At 32.6% G+C, this 19,186-nt stretch overlaps 1 protein-coding gene across 2 annotated transcripts in view; it reads right to left on the bottom strand.

Annotated features, from left to right (window-relative positions):
- The window catches only part of LMBRD2 (LMBR1 domain containing 2), a 79,494-nt gene that overhangs the window by 13,354 nt on the left and 46,954 nt on the right, over positions 1-19,186 (bottom strand). For both annotated transcript variants that reach the window (XM_074282654.1, XM_074282655.1), the window contains exons 7-14: positions 15,640-15,714; positions 10,864-10,977; positions 10,390-10,573; positions 8,868-9,049; positions 8,055-8,188; positions 6,564-6,669; positions 5,120-5,217; positions 2,552-2,655 (exon numbers count right to left, since the gene is read on the bottom strand). In XM_074282654.1, the coding sequence (XP_074138755.1) occupies positions 2,552-2,655; positions 5,120-5,217; positions 6,564-6,669; positions 8,055-8,188; positions 8,868-9,049; positions 10,390-10,573; positions 10,864-10,977; positions 15,640-15,714 (997 nt within the window). The remainder of the gene's footprint in view (positions 1-2,551; positions 2,656-5,119; positions 5,218-6,563; positions 6,670-8,054; positions 8,189-8,867; positions 9,050-10,389; positions 10,574-10,863; positions 10,978-15,639; positions 15,715-19,186) is intronic.

Raw genomic sequence — 19,186 nt, 5'->3', positions numbered from 1 at the left:
GTATTTTCCCTTCCTTCCCTCCACCCCTTCCTCTAAATAGCAAGCAGTCCCATACATGTTAAATGTGTTATAGTATATCCTAGATACAATATATGTGTGCAGAACCGAATTTCTTGTTGCACAGGAAGAATTGGATTCAGAAGATAAAAATAACCTGGGAAGAAAAACAAAAATCCAAACAGTTTACACTCATTCCCCAGTGTTCCTTCTCTGGGTGTAGCTGATTCTGTCCAGTAGATAATCTTTTTAAGAAGTTCAATCACCAAGGACAGAAAAGCTATATAGGATAACAGGCAGTGGAGATGAAAGGATCAAGAGGTTTTTTTGAGGATAGAATACACAAGGGCATTCTAATAGACAATAGGGAAGGAGCCAGTAGAAAGGAAATGAAATAAATGGTTCAGAATGGGGATGACAAAGAGGACAATCTACTGGAAGAAATGGTGTGGAATGCAACTGCCTGTGCAGGTAGAAGCCTTAGCCTTGATAAGGAAAGCATCTTATTATGTAAGACAAGAGTGAAGGTGAAAATGGGGGTAGAAGGTATCTGAATGATAGATGAGTTCATGATAAATAGTTTCAATTTTTTTCTGGAAAACATGAGGCAAGGTTCTCAGAAAAGAGGATCAGATGAGAGGGAATCATGGAAGATTTGAAAAAAGATGAAAAGGTTTTGAAGAGTGATATGGAGGGTAGGTGGGAGAGTGATTAATAAAGGAGATATAATAGGATTGCCTAGTAGTAGTTGGGGCACAGGTGAGGTACTATCACATAAATTTGTAGTGGACCCAAGAGAACAATTGTATGATTTCTTCTACCTCTATTCAGCAGCACATGTATAGAAAAGTATATAGTTGAACTGGTTTGTCAAGAGTCAAGGTGAGAGGAAGAGCAGAGAGTGATTAGTATAGGAGGAATTAAAGGTGTGGATGAAGAACATGGTTTTGTAAGAAAAAACAGAGATGGAAACCAATAGATTTTTGTCAGACATGGAGTTTTCAGAATTTTCAAATGTAGAAATAGTGCATTTGTGAATGACACTATGATCAAAATTATGAACCACCTCTATGTGTGGCTAAGACAGAGTAGAGATGGTCACAGTAAGTATGTTGAGGAAGTAAATAGGGTATTTGAGGAAGAGTCAAAATATATGTCAAAGTCACCAAGTATGCAGGCAAGAGTTGAGGAGGAGAGAAAAATATGTGATCCAGGTATTGAACTCAAATGAGAAAGAGTAATGTCCTGGGGGTCTCTGGAGAATAGCTACTAGGATTCTGATAGTCTGGTAGATATGAATTGTATCAAAGGAAGAGAAGTTGCTCAGTGATTGAAGGAAGAGGAAAACTGAAAATGGAAAAAGAGAGCAAGAAATATTTTATTACACCTTCACCAGTGACCCAAGGATAATGAGCAAAAGTGTATTCAATATTTGAAAGAGATGCCAGGAAGTCTATTGTAAGAGAGGAATCACATTTCAGCAAGTTAGAAGATGGAAGGAGTAAGAAAAGAAAAGCTTTAGAATGAAAGAAAGTTTTTTGGGTTTTTTTTTTGTTTTGTTTTTTTGTATTGTTTTTTTTAACGGAGCAAACATTACAGAGGGAATACTGAAAGGTATGGAAAGAATTTGGTTAGACTTTGGTTTAATGGTTGAGGGAATGGGAATAAAAAATTGGGAAGCAGACAATAGGAAATTGGGTTTGAATAATGACCTAAAAGAATGTCTAAGGTATCTTTAGAGTTAGAATATACATTATTGTGTGGTAAGTGAAATTCCTTTTCCCAGAAGAGGCTAGAGACAAATGAAGAACAGATAGTCAAGATAGAAGGTCCCATTTCACTACTTCTCTTCCTTCAGAAGACTAGAGATTAGGCAGAAAAAAGCTCAGGAGGAGATAAAAGTCAAATATTCCCCATTGACTTTCCTCTTTCTCTTTCCTAAAGGTACAGGAAAAGCAGTCTGAGATAAAAGAGAAGGTGACTCCTTTGCACCAGAAATGGGAGATCATATGATAGCAGGAAGAAGTTACACTGTGCTAACACAGATGGAACTATCACTGCTAGCCTTTAGTAGCTTTCCCTCAGGGAACATAAGAAGCAGAAAATGAACTTTTGCAGAATATTCCTGTGACAAGAATCTCCTTGGTGATATCTTTTCATTTTCTTGCTTGTAGCTTTTACTTATTTCTGAAAACTGCATTTTAATCTACTTAAATTATGCTTTTTATGTGTATATATATGTGTGAATGTTTTTGTATTTATTGTTATTAATATTGATTATCTGAACCACTGGGCTTTGAGTGGTTCATTGCAACAATTGATGAACCATGACTAGGGAGGATCTTTCCATTTCTTCCATGCAGCCTAAACTTCCTAGAAAAGCTGTCTCCACTTATTAAAATATGAGCTTCTGGAGAACAGGGACTTTTTGTGTTTCTACTTGTTATTATATTATTAGCACTTAGGATAATTCACATAGTAAGCATTTAATGTTTTTTTAATTCATTAATATACTTGCAGTATTTTTCTTTTACTTATTTTAAATATGTCTTACCTCGTCTAATTAACTCTTTTCCTTCATCAACCAAATCCGATGTCATATCATTATCTCCCATGAATTGTTGGAAACCTAGCAGATTCAGACAACGTGTTCCTAAACTGGAAAAAAGGGAGAGAGAAAAGAGAATAAAACATATATTAAATTTATACTACGTTGTAATCACATCTTAGTGAGGGTCGAGCTTTAACGTTATCAGATAAGGACAGAAAGAAAATGTCCTGTAGTAAAAAATAACCTTGAAAAAATTTAAAATCATCCATAAAGTACTGTTTATAAAAAGGTAGATTTGGGAAGAGGCTAAGGAGGCAGTCTGTATCAAGAACAAATAGAACTGCACTGATTAAATGAAGTAATATTTATATTTAAATAACTGAATGTAAATTTTATTTTTTTCTATCCAGCTAAGTTATTGGCCAGTAACGGGAACTCAGGATCTCTTAAACAGAAGAAAAAAACTCCTGAAAGGGCTTCATACAAAAATACATTGTTAATTGTTCATGATTCATCAATGAGACAAAAACAGACACAAGGAAATAGAGCAAAGGCCTTCTCACTACTAGAAGGACAACAAAAGTCCTTCCTCCTTAGTCAAACCAAAATAAATAAGGGGCAGCTAGGTGCACAGTGGATAGAGCACCAGCCCTGAATTCAGGAGGACCCGAGTTCAAATCTAGTCCCAGACACTTAACACTTCTTAGCTGTGTGACCCTGGGCAAGTCACTTAACCCCAGCCTCAGGGAAAAAAAAAAAAGATAACAACCAAAAAAAAAAAATATCTATCCAAGTATTTTAATAAATCCTCCACTAAGATAGTATATACTCAATACACTATAAAGTCAGATAAGTGAGACTTACTACCCATGAGATACTGGGTGAGAGTTACTTCATCTTTTTAGGACTTATGTTTCCTCATTTTTAAAATGAAGAGATAAAACTAGATAATTAAGGCTCCTTACAACTCTAAATATGTAATCTTGAATCCAAAAGGAATAAGAACCATTCATTAAATAAGCAATTTTTTTAAATCTGTAAAAAACAATTTCATTATTTTGATTTGCATTTCTGTTTTTATTAGTGATTTAAGCATTCTTGTATGTGTTCATGAATGTTTTAAAGTTTTCCTTGTGAAAACTGCTTGTTCATATCCTTTGGCAAGCTATTGGTGAATGGCTATATCTATAGATCCCCATTTTTATCTCTTTTTGTTGTTGCTATATTTCAGATACTGAATCCTTAATAGATAAATTTATACAAACTGTATCCTTATAACTATTTCCCTTAACCTACATGCATTAATGTTGTCTGTGTGGTAAACTTTTCAGTTTCAAATAATCATTTTATAATTGCCTTTATGTCTTCTTGGGGAAAAGAACACAACTCCTATCCATAACTGTGAGAAGCTCCTCTTCTAATTTCTCTTTTTTTAAACTTCTAATGATGTTTCTCTTCCAAAATTTTTTTTTATAAAATCATTAACATTAAGGTTGTTTATATATTTAGAATTTATTATGGAGTATTTATAGCAGCCCTTTCTGTGGTGACAAAGAATTAGAAATTTGGGAGATGCCCATCAATTAGAATATGGCTGACCAAATTATGGTACATGAGTGGGATGGGATACTTTTGTTTTCTAAGAAATGATAAGCAGGATGCTTTTAGAAAAATCTGGAAATGTCTTACATGATTTGATTCAAAGCAATAATAACTGTAATGACTTAATCTCAATAATATAATTCTAAAGGATTTATGATTAAAAATGTAACCTACTTCAAGAGAAAACTAGGAGTCTAAATATAAGTTGAAGCATATCTTTTTTTTTTTTTTACTTTATTTGATACTGCTTGCCTTTTCAAGGAGGGGAGAGAGGAGAAAAGGAGAGAATTTGGAACTCAAAAAATTTTTTTTAAATATCAAAAATTTTTGTTTACATGTAATTGAGAAAAAAAACACCTTACTACTTAACCACATTTCCAATTTCCAAATGACAGAATTGTTGATCCTCTATACCTAGAATCTGCTTGAACCCACTTAAGAAACTTCCTGTCACCTTTCTCTATATCACTTAACACTGTGAACTGTATTGTCAAAAACAGAAATCAAACAATACTTTATTAATCAGCAATCTCAAGGCTAGTATGTACATTTATAAAAAGAAGTTGTACACAGGAGGTATTTCACATCCTGTATGTAAAATCTACCATCATCAGAAACACATATAAGAAGCCAGAATGTAACTTTTCCTGACCTAATCTTATAATGTTCTCATAGTTAGCATCCCAATGGTTGAGAAATGGGAATAGGAGATGGGAAAAGTAGGGTAAAAAAAAAAAAAATCTTATTTTTAAAAAACAGAACTGTTGCTAGCAAGGCTACTACCATACATCCCTCTCTCCTGTAAAGGTAGACAGGTTCTTTCCAACAACAGATCTGACTGTTGCTTGAAGACATCATTTTGACATTACAGTAGATCTAGTAAATGTCTTAATTGCCAAGAAAGTGAGTATCTAGTTTAGGGTGAGAACATAAGGAGGAAAATCAATGTTCATGCTCTAAGTGTCTTACCTAAAATAAGTAGCAATACAGAGAATAACAACCAACATAGGATAGTAAATATAGAATCCATCAGCAATAAAAGATAATACTTTCATGGAACCCATAATCTAAAATAAAAGAAAAGAAAAAATTTACTTTGATTTTCCCTTTTATATTAAAATTAAATTCTATATTGATTACCAGCCAAATTACAACAATAAATTTGCTTTTTCAATAGGAAGAAACACAACATTAAGATCACAGATTTAGAACATGAAGAAACTCAGAGGTAAACAAACTCCAACTTCTTCTATGGTATTCAGAGTATGGTATTATACAGGTTCTTAAGTGGCAGAATTGAGATTTAAATTCAAATCTTTGACTCCAATTTGGAAGATTTTTTTCATTATGCTAAGTTTCATTCTTATTAATTTGTCTGTCTATATTAACTTAGGTTCCCTATTCAAATATTTAAAGCAGTGTCAGTATCAGCTATAAAAATAACTATGTTCACATGTGATTTCTTAATAGAGGCTAAAGGTGGGGATAAGGGAAAGAATCTGAAAATCAAAAGTTTAAAAAAATGTAAAATAATTGTTTTAGATATAACTGGGGAAATGTTAAACAAACAAATAAGAGATTAAAAAAATAATAATCGCATGGCAGACAAGAAAAATAAACATTATTCTGAGATAATCAGAACACTAGACCTGTTAGCATAGCAAATAAGAAAATGAAGAAAGTTATCGGTGGAATTGTGAGTGAGTCTTACAGATAGCATTTAAACTAAGACACTTAAGGAGAGAAGTTAAGCATCATATAACTTTACTGGCATATGGCAGACTAGCTGCAAAACATAGATGCTTGGGAGAATTTCTTTGCCATAATTATCCAAGTATTTTCTCTATTTGTATATATGTTTTTCTTTTATGATGATTTAGTGATTAAAAAATAATAATAACCTTGTAGAAGAGTGATTATAGTGTGTATTTACTACACCTTGCATCCTATAAGTGTGTTTCCTACTAACCCTGATATCTTCTTTACATCAGGCTTATATAGGCATGTTTATTATGAGGTTGCAATTCAAAGCAGTGAAAGATTTCTTATTCTGGGAAAGCACTCTAAGACTCCTTCCCACCCTCTAAGGAGTAACCTCAAGTGGGGAAACATAAATAATTAAAACTATATGTTAGATGTTTTATTATTCAGTGTTGGGCTACTTGCTTCAGAGAATTAAAAATTTTAATCACTGGCTCACAATTATTAACTACGTAAACTTAAAGAGAAGTGCTGTAGTTAAAATCATAATTTCTGAACAAGAAACCACAAGGAAAAGTTTCTGCTTATCACTACAAAGAAATAAATTTTAGTAGAGCTCCTCATGTAAGCCGTTAGTCAAGAATGCTTTTCTGAATGTTATATTTCAGTTCTTTTAACTGAATATGTAGTAGGATATATTCCATTTACTCACTGATGTATAAGCAGTTGGTTGAGTATCCTGATGAGAGATTGTTGAATCCATGTGTGTCAAGCCCAAAAAATTCAGACACAAAGGAGGAGTCAAACGACAGAATAACCTGTAGTAACAGAGACAAATAAAAATATAGCGGATTCTTTTTTTTTTTTTTTGAGCACCAATCATAGATCAACAATTGTTTATTAGATTTTTAAATTAGATATTCTACAGACATTTCAAACTCCATATGTCCCAAACTGAACTTATCATCTTATCTTCCCCCCACTCAACACCCTTCTAGAATTTCTTATTTCTCCTTGGAACAGCATCTTCTAGTCTCACAACTTCTCAATCTTTTTTTTTTTTTAAATAGATTTTCATTGACCTTTGAAAAACCTTCTGTTCTAACTTTTCCCTTCCCCCCCCCACCTTCTCCCCTATATGGCAGGCAGTCCAATACAAAATATAGCATATTCTTAAAAACAGAATTACAATTAGGCAAACAAATCTTAATCACTTAAAAATAATTTATTGACAAAAGTGTCTATCTGTATTTATTCTAGATTTTGAACATAAGCTGCCCTTATTTATATAAGGATCACTTTGAAAGTCAGTAATCACAATTCTCAAAGGCTTGCCTGCTTCTGCTAGTGCTTCTATACTGGTTGAGATGTGCAGATGGGGCTCTGCAGCGAGGGAAGTGTAGGTTCAGGAATGTAACCTTGTACCCTCCGATTCTCCTGTCTACACCTTGCAGCAATATCCATTGAAATATACTCACAGGATCACTTGTATTGAATGCACAAAAACTACTTTTGGTCATTTTTTAAAGGAATACAATCACTACAATATCCAGATGCAGATCAAGAGAGAAATATTATTAGTTCCTCAGTTCTGATCTCTCTATCTTCTTTCTAAGTCTTTCCTAATCTCCATCTTTTTTTGTATACCTAAGAAATATCAACTAATAAAAATTTCATGATGACAAAGATTAGAGTTCATCTAGTTTAATTTCTTACCCCTTAAATATCTTATAGATACTTCTCTTGTTTGACAAGTAATCACTTGGTCTTTCCTTGAACACTGCTAAGTAATGTGAAACTTGCCATCTCCTACAATAGATTATTCCATTTGGGTCTTACTGTCTTATTTTCAATTTATAGCTAGGCATAGTTCAAGGTAAGGATCATTAATCCTCAGTTTAAGTCAACAAACATTTATCAAAGACTAACAATATTGATTTTTTTAGTCTTTGAGAAAACATTCAAATTTGTACCTCAATTTTGATCCAATTCCACCTCAGGCAGTGATGTGATACTTTTGTACTATGCATTTAACTTTGTCTTATCATCATTATCAATAAGAATTTCTCTACCAACAAATTCATCCTCATACTATTTCACTTATTTGCAGGATATCCCAAACAATAACATATCAGGAAGATCGATACAACAATATGTACAATGGGGATATTTTTGTGGTGATTTGTAATCACCATGTACTTACATGCCACTAAAGAGAAGACTGTAAGCATCAGTCTGGTGATGTGATGCTAAATAATAATAGTTAAATACACGAATCCTGAAGACAGTAGAATAAACACAGATACTTAAGAAGAAGATGGAAAGGAAACATGCAATCTGAAAGCAAAGAAAAAAATTATTGTATTTATAAACTGACTTACACAATCACAATATTAAGTAATTTTTGCCTAATTGTCTTCAGCACAATTTGTAGCTTTCATAATGTTTTTTGTTGGGAAGAACTATGTCAAAACAAAATATCAATAAAATACATGGACTTAATATTTCATATACTACATAATAAAATACACAATACATGTCACCTGTGAATTAGATTAAAATTATTCTCTGTATTACAGATTTTAAAAAACAGCATAGAGCTATTACTAGGAAATTAAAATTACAAAGGAAACACATTTCAATCAAGTCAATATTTATTTATAATCATAACACTTTGCATTTAGCTACCAAAGCAAAAGGTTTCTGTTTCCTTGGTGATACCTCATATAAACATTAGCTCAAAATGTAGAAATACTCAAGTAAATTTTAGCTCAAATATTTTTACGTTCTCTGCAGACTACCTCTGATTATTTAAAATTATTTTCAAATAACATAATAAAAGTTGTCTTGCTTTTCATTATTACTTGATGAAAGGAAAAATAAATGAATAAAAAATTATTTAAGAACTGCATAGTTATTGTGAGGAAATGCATAGCAAACCATCAAATACTACATAAACAAGTAACCATTATATATTTATATGCACTAGAATATAACAGACAGATGTCAAACTCACTTCAATATATATATAATTGTATGTTCTTTCTGCCAGCTGTATGAAAACTGCAAATAGGGATAAGACAGGCTTAGTGCTAAAGAATGTACATTCTGACCACACGACAATCACAGAGAAGATAGCCAAAACAACAGCAAGTATCCTATAAAACCAGGGCCTCAAGAGACATTCCCAATACCATTCTGGAAAACAAAAAGAAAAAGAAAAGATTAAAAGAATTTATAAAAAGACAAAGAAAAAGCTAAATTAAAATGTTTTTGAGTTCTTATAAAATGTTTTATAACATAGGCTACAAAGATCATAGAGGGGCAGAATAAGGAGGCAGAGCTCTCTTATTTCCCAAAGAGGCATAGCAAAATACAGCCACCTTAGCATTAAAGAGAGTTATGTATTCAAAGAACACGTCCCTAATTGGAGGCTAATTATAGCAGAAAAGAAAGGATGACTAATTCAGTTAGTGAGGAAAAGGTAAATTTCCTTCCCACTCAAAACAATCCAAAGTGAGAAGACCTAGATTTTATGAATCCTATGTTCACATGGCATTAATAATTTATAAAGTTTTATGTGAGATTGTAAATGATATATACAAAAATAATACAGAACATAAAACTAAAATGTCCCTGAAATGTATTCATCATTAGACAGATGATTAAACTAGATTACTGTTGTAGTAAATACAAGACAGCAAGATATGAGTTTGTTTTTGGATGATAAGGAAAAATATATTTAAGTTTACATCATTTGGTTAAATACCTAAAACTCATGAAACATAAGTAAGAAAAAATTATTTTCTGATTATGTAGTTTTGATTTCCATTCTCCAAATTATCTGACAGCACTCTTTTTTAAAATCACCTAATACTTAAAGTTCACTTCTCAGCCAGAAATGACCTTCCCTCCACCCCATACAGAGGCATATATATATATATATATATATATATGTGGGTGTGACACTGGGATTGGCAAGAGGCTTATAGATTGAGGGTAGGGGAAGGGGGTGTGTAGTAGCATACACAGTGGCAAGAATAAAGAACATTATGTATGAAAATTGTTATATATGAATAAAAAAAGATAAATGAGCAAATGGCACCTTAGCACGTCCCAAAATTATACCACAAACTAAAAAGGGTTATGCATTAAACACTCTTTTGTGTAGCTTAGAATAAGAACCAAAAAAAAAAACTCCAAACAGGAAGAATCAATTATCTCAAGTTTTAATTACTGAAACTATAGCTAATATGGAAAAAGGAAAAGTCTAGAATATCTGGGAATATTTTCATATACCGAGTTAAATATGTAATGCAGAATTGTGAGGATTACTATCTTAAGTGAAAAATACTATAGTAGTTGTGAAGGTTTTGGTTTTTTTTTGCTTAACATTGGTAATTATAATACAAATGGAAATAAATGTTAAAAAGGAATAATTATAAAATATATACATAATTGAGAATAATAAATATATAAGAACAGGAAAAAAGGGAGTTAATATTGGTTAACTTAGAAATTTATAGTTTAGCACATACCAATTGTTGGACTGTAGAAATACTGGATAAATCTGTTTTCTGGCTCTTGTGGTTGAAAAGTATGAACAAACTGGCGGGTAGCACTGGTTTCATTTTTTGCCACATCTTCAAGATAAAATGCTTGTTCCAAAAGAATTCTCCACTGTACTTGTGTACGACGGTGTCTCTGAACTGAATAAATGACCTAGGGTAAGAGAACATAGAGTAACCAGTTAAACCTAAGGCACTTTAATGATGTGAAATGTTTAATACAAAAATTGTTACAAAGGTTATAAAATAAATGATCTTGTTTGAAGATAGAATGCAGATGGCATCTAAGTAAATCTTGCAGAATAATATATAACCGGTGAAATGTACAAAAGACAAGAGCATAATCTAATCAAGCTTATGAATCCCACTTAACTAAAAATTCTACATTTGTGGGCAATAGCTAGAATCTTTAATAAATGAAATAGTTAAAATAATTTCTTTTACCTGTTTATGAAGTTTAACCAAACTTTTTTCACTTGGGTAAGTATTATGTTTTTCATCGAAGTCTTCATAGTCATCCATGTTTCTGCCCATTTTTTCTTGGTATTCTGTAGGACACTATTAGGAAGATATATAAATGTATACATATATTTTAAAATATTAAGTGCTTTTAAACATACAGAAAATAAGTTTTTCAACTTAATGAAAACATCCCCAGTTTTCATCATAGTTAACTTTTTAAAAACTTTTTTTTGTGATTGGTATTTTGGATTCAATTCAATAACAATAAACTTTTATTATACACTTATTTTGTATCAAACACTATGCTAAGTATGGAGGATATATTGAAAAAGTAAGTATCAGCTTCTGCTTTCAAGTTCCCCATTTATTCTACTATTGAAAGATCTGACAAATAGAACACAAAGTATAAAAGACAAGGCGGAAAGAATGGGGACAAAGGAGAAATATTCAAGACAAAGAAAATCTGGAATGAACACTTTTAGCTAGTGAGGGAAAGAGGAGAATCAGGGAGGTTTCATGGAAGATAGTCACCTGCAGTATGTCTTAGACAAAGAGATAGATTATGAAATAAGAAGAGAATGCATTTCAAGTATGTGGAAGTTTTATACAACTAAATAGAAGCAAGAGGTAATGGACAAAAAAAAGTAAATAGTCTAATTGGAAACACTGAGTAAATATGAGGAATATTAAAAAAGGGCTAAAAAGACAGACGGGTGTCAAAATATATTCTAAAAGCTGGGTTTAAATGTATTAGGCTAGATAGATCTGTGAATTAAAATGAATGCAAAGGAAAGAATGAAGATATTATAAAAAGCTGAAAGAGGGATAAGTAGCTGAATCAGAGTTATGGCAGTATGAGTAGAAAAAAAGAACTTAACATGAGCAAGTTGTTGAGGTAGAATCAGCAGCTCTTGGCAAATGATTGGAAGAGGAAAAAAGAATGAAAAATGAGTGATAGTTTGAACCTGAATGTTGAAAATCTAGGGGGAAGGGAGATGAAAAGTAGTAGGGGCATCTTGAATTCAAAGTGTCAATTGAACAGTTGGGCAGAGATCCTGTCTCTGATGTCAGAGATCTGGGGCTGGAATTCAGAGACAATTTAGATCTATATATAGATTTGAGAGCTGTCTGTAGAGAAGTAAATAACCACCATGGGAATAGACAAGATTCCTAGGGGAGACAGTGAACAGAGAAGACAACTTAGGACAAAAACCTATATAGAACCTATAATAGGAGTTTAGAAAAGGGCAAGGAATCAGCAAAGGGAAGCCAAAAGGTAGAAGTTAGATAAGGAGAGGGCAGCTAGATGATGCAGTGGAAAAGCACTGACTCTGGAGTCAAGGGAAGCCGAGTTCAAATTTGGCTTCAGATACTTAACACTTACTAGTTGTATGATCCTGCACAAGTCACTTAAAACCCCAACTGCCTCTCAAAAAAACAAAATCAAAAACCCAAAAAGAAATCTAATCCAAAAAATTCAAGATATTTTGGAAAGTTTTAGTGAATAAAATTTACATTTATTTGAGCAGAGAACCCACAGGTAAGGGTATGATGCCCTAAGTGGACAGAGGGAAGGGAAGAGAATGAAGAAAGAAAGGAAGTAAAATAGGAAAGAAGAAAGGAAGGGAGGAATGGAGAGAGGAAAAGAGGGGAAAAAGGAAGGGAGGTAGAGAAGTTAGATAGGAGAAATGCCTTGTCAAATTTTTTTTTTTTTTTTTTTAAAGAAGTGGCAATGTATTCAGTTTTATTCTTTGGTGCATGGGTGAAAATAAACATAAAAGAAAAACAGGAAAAAAAGTTTAATCCCTATTATATGATACCTTGAAGTAGGCAGAACTGACATTATGGTCCCAAAGCCAATAGTTTCATTTTATTTATTTATTTATTTGTTTTTATTAATTTTATAATTATAGCATTTTTACAACATTATGCCTTGTACTCCCTTCTGTTCCAAATTTTCCCCTCCTTCCCTCCACCCCGTCCCCTAGATGGCAGGCATTCCTATATATATTAAATATCTTATAGTATATCCTAGGTACAATATATATGTGCAGAACCAAATTTTGTTGTTGTTGTTATTGTTGCAAAGAATTGAATTTGGAAGGTAAAAAATAACCTGGGGAGAGAAACAAAAAAATGCTAACAGTTTACACTCATTTCCCAGTGTTCCTTCTCTGGGTGTAGCTGATTCTGTCTATCATTCATCAACTGGAATTGGATTAGCTCTTCTCTATGTTGAAGATATCCATTTCCATCAGAATACATCCTCATACAGTATCATTGTTGAAGTGTATAATGATCTCTTAGTTCTGCTCGTTTCACTCAGCATCAGTTGATGTAAGTCTCTCCAAGCCTCTCTGTATTCATCCTGTTGGTCATTTCTTACAGAACAATAATATTCCATAACATTCATATACCATAGTTTTATCCAACCATTCTCCAATTGATGGACATCCATTCATTTTCCAGTTTCTAGCCATTACAAAAAGGGCTGCCACAAACATTTTGGCACATACAGGTCCCTTTCCCTTTAGTATTTTTTTGGGATATAAGCCCAGTAGTAGCACTGCTGGGTCAAAGGGTATGCATAGTTTGAGAATTTTTCTTGTCAAATTCTACAGAAAAAAAAAAAAAGTCAAGCTAGATGAGGATAAAGAAAAAGGCATGAACTTTAGTAATCGAGAGGCCACTGTTGACCTCTGAAAGAAGCCTGTCCTTTAGAACAGCAGAATCTGAAGAAAGAATGAAAAGGGTATGGAAGTAGAACAATGACTATGAAAGACTGTCCAAGATCACAAGACCATAGATTTAGAGTTGAAGGGAACTCCAAGGTCACCCAGGCCAACCCCTTTCATTTTACCAGTAAGCACATTGGAGTCCAAAGGGGTCAAAGTAACAAGCTCAGAGACATAGAGATAGAGCAGATTAGAACCAGCTTCTACAACTCCAAATCTAATATTAATAATGAAAGAGACATATGGAAAAACAGTGAAGGTTTGCAGGCTTTGTGGAAGATTTTTTAAGGAAGATAAGCATATCTATACACTGGGGAAATAACAAAATAGGGAAAGAATGAACAAATAAGAAGTGAATGAAGATGAAAAATAAGGGGTAATAACAGGCATATGCCTGAAGGAAAAATGAAGAGCTTAGATTCTGGGATGTCTCTTGGCAGCCTCTTCCCCTACAGTTGAAACAAAGCAGAGCATAGAAATAGAGATGTAAAGAAGTTTTGGTGGGCAAGAGAGGATAAAAGGAGATGGCCTCAAAATGTAGATCAATAAAACAGGAACTAGGGAGGAATCAAGAAGTGGCTACTGTGGGATGTCTAAGGTATAATCAATCAGAATGAATACAAGGACTGGGAATGGCCTCCCATAGAAGGTGGGATTTTAACTGAATCTTGAAGGAAGAGAAAAAAACTAAAAGGTAATTGATGAGACCAAGTGTTCCAGGGATGAAGTATAGCCAGAGATGGAGCTGTCCAGAGATGGTCAACAGAAGAACACATAAGCCAGTGTAAAAGAATCACAAAACACTTCTAAGAAAGTGTAAAAAGACAGAGGTGAGAAGAATGACAAACACATTTCTAAATGCATGTAAAGAGTTTTAAAGTTTAAAAAACTGGTAAAATTGTTATTATTTTTAAAAATCCCACTATATTCAACACGCAGAATATTTCCCCCCATTCAAATATGGGTTTAATACCACAATTATGACCTTATACATGTTTCAAAGTTTGGAGATTTTAAAAATCCTTATTAACAAAGCTAATGTTAGGATTCTACAAAATAGGCACATGATGAACTCATCAATAATTAAAATTTAGGCATATGAACAAATCTAACACATTGATTATTTAATCATGAGCATCCAAGGTGTGCTACCTCTAAATGGTTCATTTCAAACAATAGTAGAGTAATGTAGAAGATCAATTAATCCATCGATTTAAGTAACCATGGAGATGTACTCAACAGAACTGACAGAAATACTTAAGATACTTATAAAAAAGAAAATGGCTAGAGTTAAGCCATGTTATAATCTTTCACCTTTACCAAAGTCAACATAACTGTATAAGTAGCAAGACCGAGAGCTTAGAACATGGAGGGAAAAAGGGAGGATATTCCTAAATAAATACACTGGAGCAGATAATTCAATTTTTAGAAATACCTAGATATACCTGCTCACAATACTGAAGCATCACAGTACAATTTATTACTTTTTCATTTATTTCATGCTATATGCTTCTACAAACAATATGAGATGACAAAGGGGAATTTGAGAAATCAAATACTAATCAGAGGCTTTTTTTTTTTTTTTTTTTTTAAAGAGAAGAGGTATTTTAACTGTATGTAAGAGTATTGTGGGAACACAAGAAACAATTGCTACTCACATGTAGCAGGATACATTATCACTTTGGTTATGGCATGCCCTTTATTACTTACAACAATAATGTGAAACTGTTTTGTATAAAGCATATTATAACAAAATAAAACAATTTCATGTGGAAACAACTAAAAAGAAATTCAAGTAAGTGAAATTCTTTCCAAAATTATTAAAAGAAAAAGAATATTTTTTATGTTTTCTAGTAACCTATGGTTAAGATTGGCTATCTAAAATCACAATCATGGCATTAAAAACAAATTTTTGAAATATCATGGAAAAATTATGACTACTTCCAAGAGTTATGAAGAATCTTAAAATATATATCATTAAGAAAGAAAATAAATAAAACTGTTATGATAATCATTTAATTACCTTTTTTAATATTGTATCAACACATTTCCTCAAAGGGTGGTTATACTTGATGCTTTCATTCACTTTTCGAACCTCCTATAAAACAATAAAAATCCAAATATTTCAATTTCTTTAGAATAGTAGGTTAAACTTCAAAGGCAGATAAAACATAGCTTATATATGTGCAAGTTACTTCTCAGGTTAAAATTTCTTAGTTTTTTTAATTACTATGCTTATTTTGGACACTGTTTTGAAGCCTAAGTTTGCATCAGCTTTTTATAATACAATAGAAAAAGTTCCTTTTACTGAATATCATTATTGATTAAAAAGAGACCAAAAATGAAAACCAACAAGATTTTTTTTAATAGGCAAGCCTTTTATACCTTCATATTTTATTTTCATCATCTTCCATATCATGATCAAGCAAAAGCTTACAAAAGTTTGTAATTGCCACAACTAGAACACAAAGACAAATATACAATAAAAAAAGGCCACAACATTTTCAGGGAACATTTGAACCGCCTCCATTCTCAATTTTGAACTGGGTTCCCTAATGCAGTAAAAACCCTTCCATTATATTATTGGGTAACTTCAAATATCCAAAAGATGTCTAAGAATATTTCAAAAATATATTTCTTTAATCTGAACAATAAAAATAAAGTCCATGCACTAAAATGCAAACATCTCACTAACAAGACTTTTCAAAACTGTCTGGAGAAGTTTTGAAAGATCAGTTTGTTTCAGCATAGGAAATAAAATACTTCTGTATTTTAGCGTTAATGGATAACTGATAATTTTGCTTGGTAAACAGTATGAACTACTTCCACCAAGCAACTAAGAAAATTTATGATCGCATTTCTTGATAACAGGACACTCTACTCTTTGTTAACCTATTTTTCATGTCTGGAAAGCTATAAAAGCTAGAGACCACTTCATAAGCCACAAGACAAATTTATTCAGCTGTCTTCCAAAATAATACAATCTTGTTTAAAATTCTTGTTTATACCAGCATGTTTGTAGAAATGGAAAATTAGCAAGAGCTATGCTTCAGAAGGTAGAACTTCCTAATACAAAGCATAATTTCCTCAACTTCAATGAGCTCTAGCTATATTCTAACTCACTGATTCATCAGGATCATCATGTCCAGTATATTGATATCATTTGAAACTTTTCCAAAATCCTGTACTGTTAGGGAAATTTCAATTTCTTGCCCTTCCATCTCTCTCATTCTAAAATTTTCTTTCTCCTACTCACCAGTTTGCTCACTATTATACTAATCTATGAACTCTGCTCCTCCCTCATTTTCTGCTTTATAAAGCCTCAATTCTATAATCACCTACTTCCAGAATGTCCTTTCACTCTTAAATTCCTTGCCCACTTGCCCTCTCTCTCCAATCTTCAATTAATTTTTATTACCACTTTCTATCCTAGAAAATATCATGAAACTAAGTTAACTAGGACCATGAAAAATATATATCATCTATCCTAATAAGGAGATCCTTACTAGCATAACAATACCCTTGGATCTTGGTTACAAGGTTTATGTATGTGTTTTTATTCCCTTGGATCTTTGTTACAAGGTTTATGTATATGTTTTTATTTCCCCAAGGGGTAAGAAGGCGGGGGAATGGGAGAGAGGAAAAAGTTTGAAAATTATAAAAAAATAAAATTTAAAGAGCAGCTTATACTTGTTGCTTATATTATCTCAAAATTTCTTGTAATCTAGTTATCAAACCCCAGCAGTCTACTGAAACAGTTACCTCCAAAACCCCTTATTAAATCCAACCCTTCCCCACCTCCATCTTCTGAGGATTCTACAAACAGGGCAGTGCACCAACTTTTTTATTCTTAATATTCTTCTCTCCCTTAACTTCCTGGCCAATGCACCTTCTAGTTCTCTTCCCATGACTGTAATCACTCATTTTCTGAATCTTTTGCTGGCTTCTCAACTTTTTCTCACCCTTTTAAAAATTATTATTTATGTAAGTGTTAGTATCTTGTCCTTTATTTCATCTTCCTCCATGATCTCACTGGTTCCCATGCTTCAAGTACCATTTTTATGCAGAGTCCATTCAAATCTGTATTTCCATCTACAAATGTTCTTCAGAGCTCCAATATCAAATTTTCATATTGGATAGCTTTACTTGGATCCCTGATGGCACCTCAAAACCATCTTGATCAAAACTGAATTCCATCTTGAAAACACATTCTTTCCTATGAACTTTTATACCTCTTTTGGCAATCTCATTAGCTCAGTTATCTTTGGTTCTTCCTGTACGTTTGGCTTACACATCTAAACAATTAACAAGCCTTGTTGATTATACCACATCAGCAGCAGCCACCCTAATTCAGGCCCACATGCTGACTATAGGAGGGAGAATAAATACACTGAAAGAATTAGAATCCAAAGGACCTCTAATGGCTAGATCTTAACAAGATGTGACTTAATAGAAAATAAAAGTGAACTCTCTCACTTTACTGAGATACGCCACTAATGTAGATATACCATGCCACATTCCTATTGCTGTTCTTATGGATTTTACAAAAAAGTTCAACCCACCCTCCCCACCAAAAAATTTTTTTTTTGTTTTGATCATCGTTCTATACTTAAAATAAAAAAATTCAATTGCAAAAATTGAAGATAGAAAACAAGACAGCTTAATTACAACTCAGATGAAAAATGCATAGGGTTTAAGTCAAAATTAAGCTTTTTAGGAGTTGAGATAATAGAAAGAGCATTAATCCAAGTCCAAGGTGTATTGCCTATAGAATTTTGAGTAAATTTATCTGAATCTCTTCATCTATAAAATGGAGAGTTTGTTCCAAATTGAGTTATAAGGTAATTTTCAACTCTAAAGCCAATCAGCTCAGCAATATAGCTACCAAAAAGTTAATGCAAACTGATGATGGTATCTGTAATAAGAAAAGAAATAAACAAATGTCATGTTAGGTAAACAACCACTGCAGTTACTATATTTTAAGAATGACAACAGAAAATTATGTGTCCAGAGGATGGTCAGGAAGTTTCAAAATATGCCATTATCATATGATATATTAAGTTAGGGAATTGAAACATTTAAGATTGAAAAGAAAACATGAAAGCTGCCTTCATATACTCATCTATATTTTACCTCTCTACTTGGCTTAGGAGAATTTGTTGTGCAAAGCCTATGCTAATTTATTGTAGTTTTTTCCCTATGGCGAGGGGTGGGGGGGAGTGGTAAATGGGAAGTGACTAAAACAAATTTTTGTTATTTAAAAAAATTAAATGTATTAAAAAGAATGTTTTTAATGCCAAAATCCTAGTCTCCCTTCCCATCTCAAACTTCCTCCAAAAGGAGAGAGAAAGAAGGCATTAGGTTTATTAATATCTAGAAGGTAATCCACAATACAGTACCAAGACACATTTCTGTTTGAGTCATCCAAAAAAAGAAAAAAAAAAAGAAAAGAAAAGAAAAGGAAAAGGCTACCTTACAAGGCAATGCTCTCTTTGCCACTGGAAGTGTTTAAGCATGAATCATATGAGAACTAACCAGGTACATTTTAAAAGGGAATTCTTGTTCTAGAA

The sequence above is a fragment of the Sminthopsis crassicaudata genome, chromosome 1 (assembly GCF_048593235.1).
Source record: "Sminthopsis crassicaudata isolate SCR6 chromosome 1, ASM4859323v1, whole genome shotgun sequence".
NCBI lineage: Eukaryota > Metazoa > Chordata > Mammalia > Dasyuromorphia > Dasyuridae > Sminthopsis > Sminthopsis crassicaudata.
This window is presented reverse-complemented; position numbering and strand designations above follow the sequence as displayed.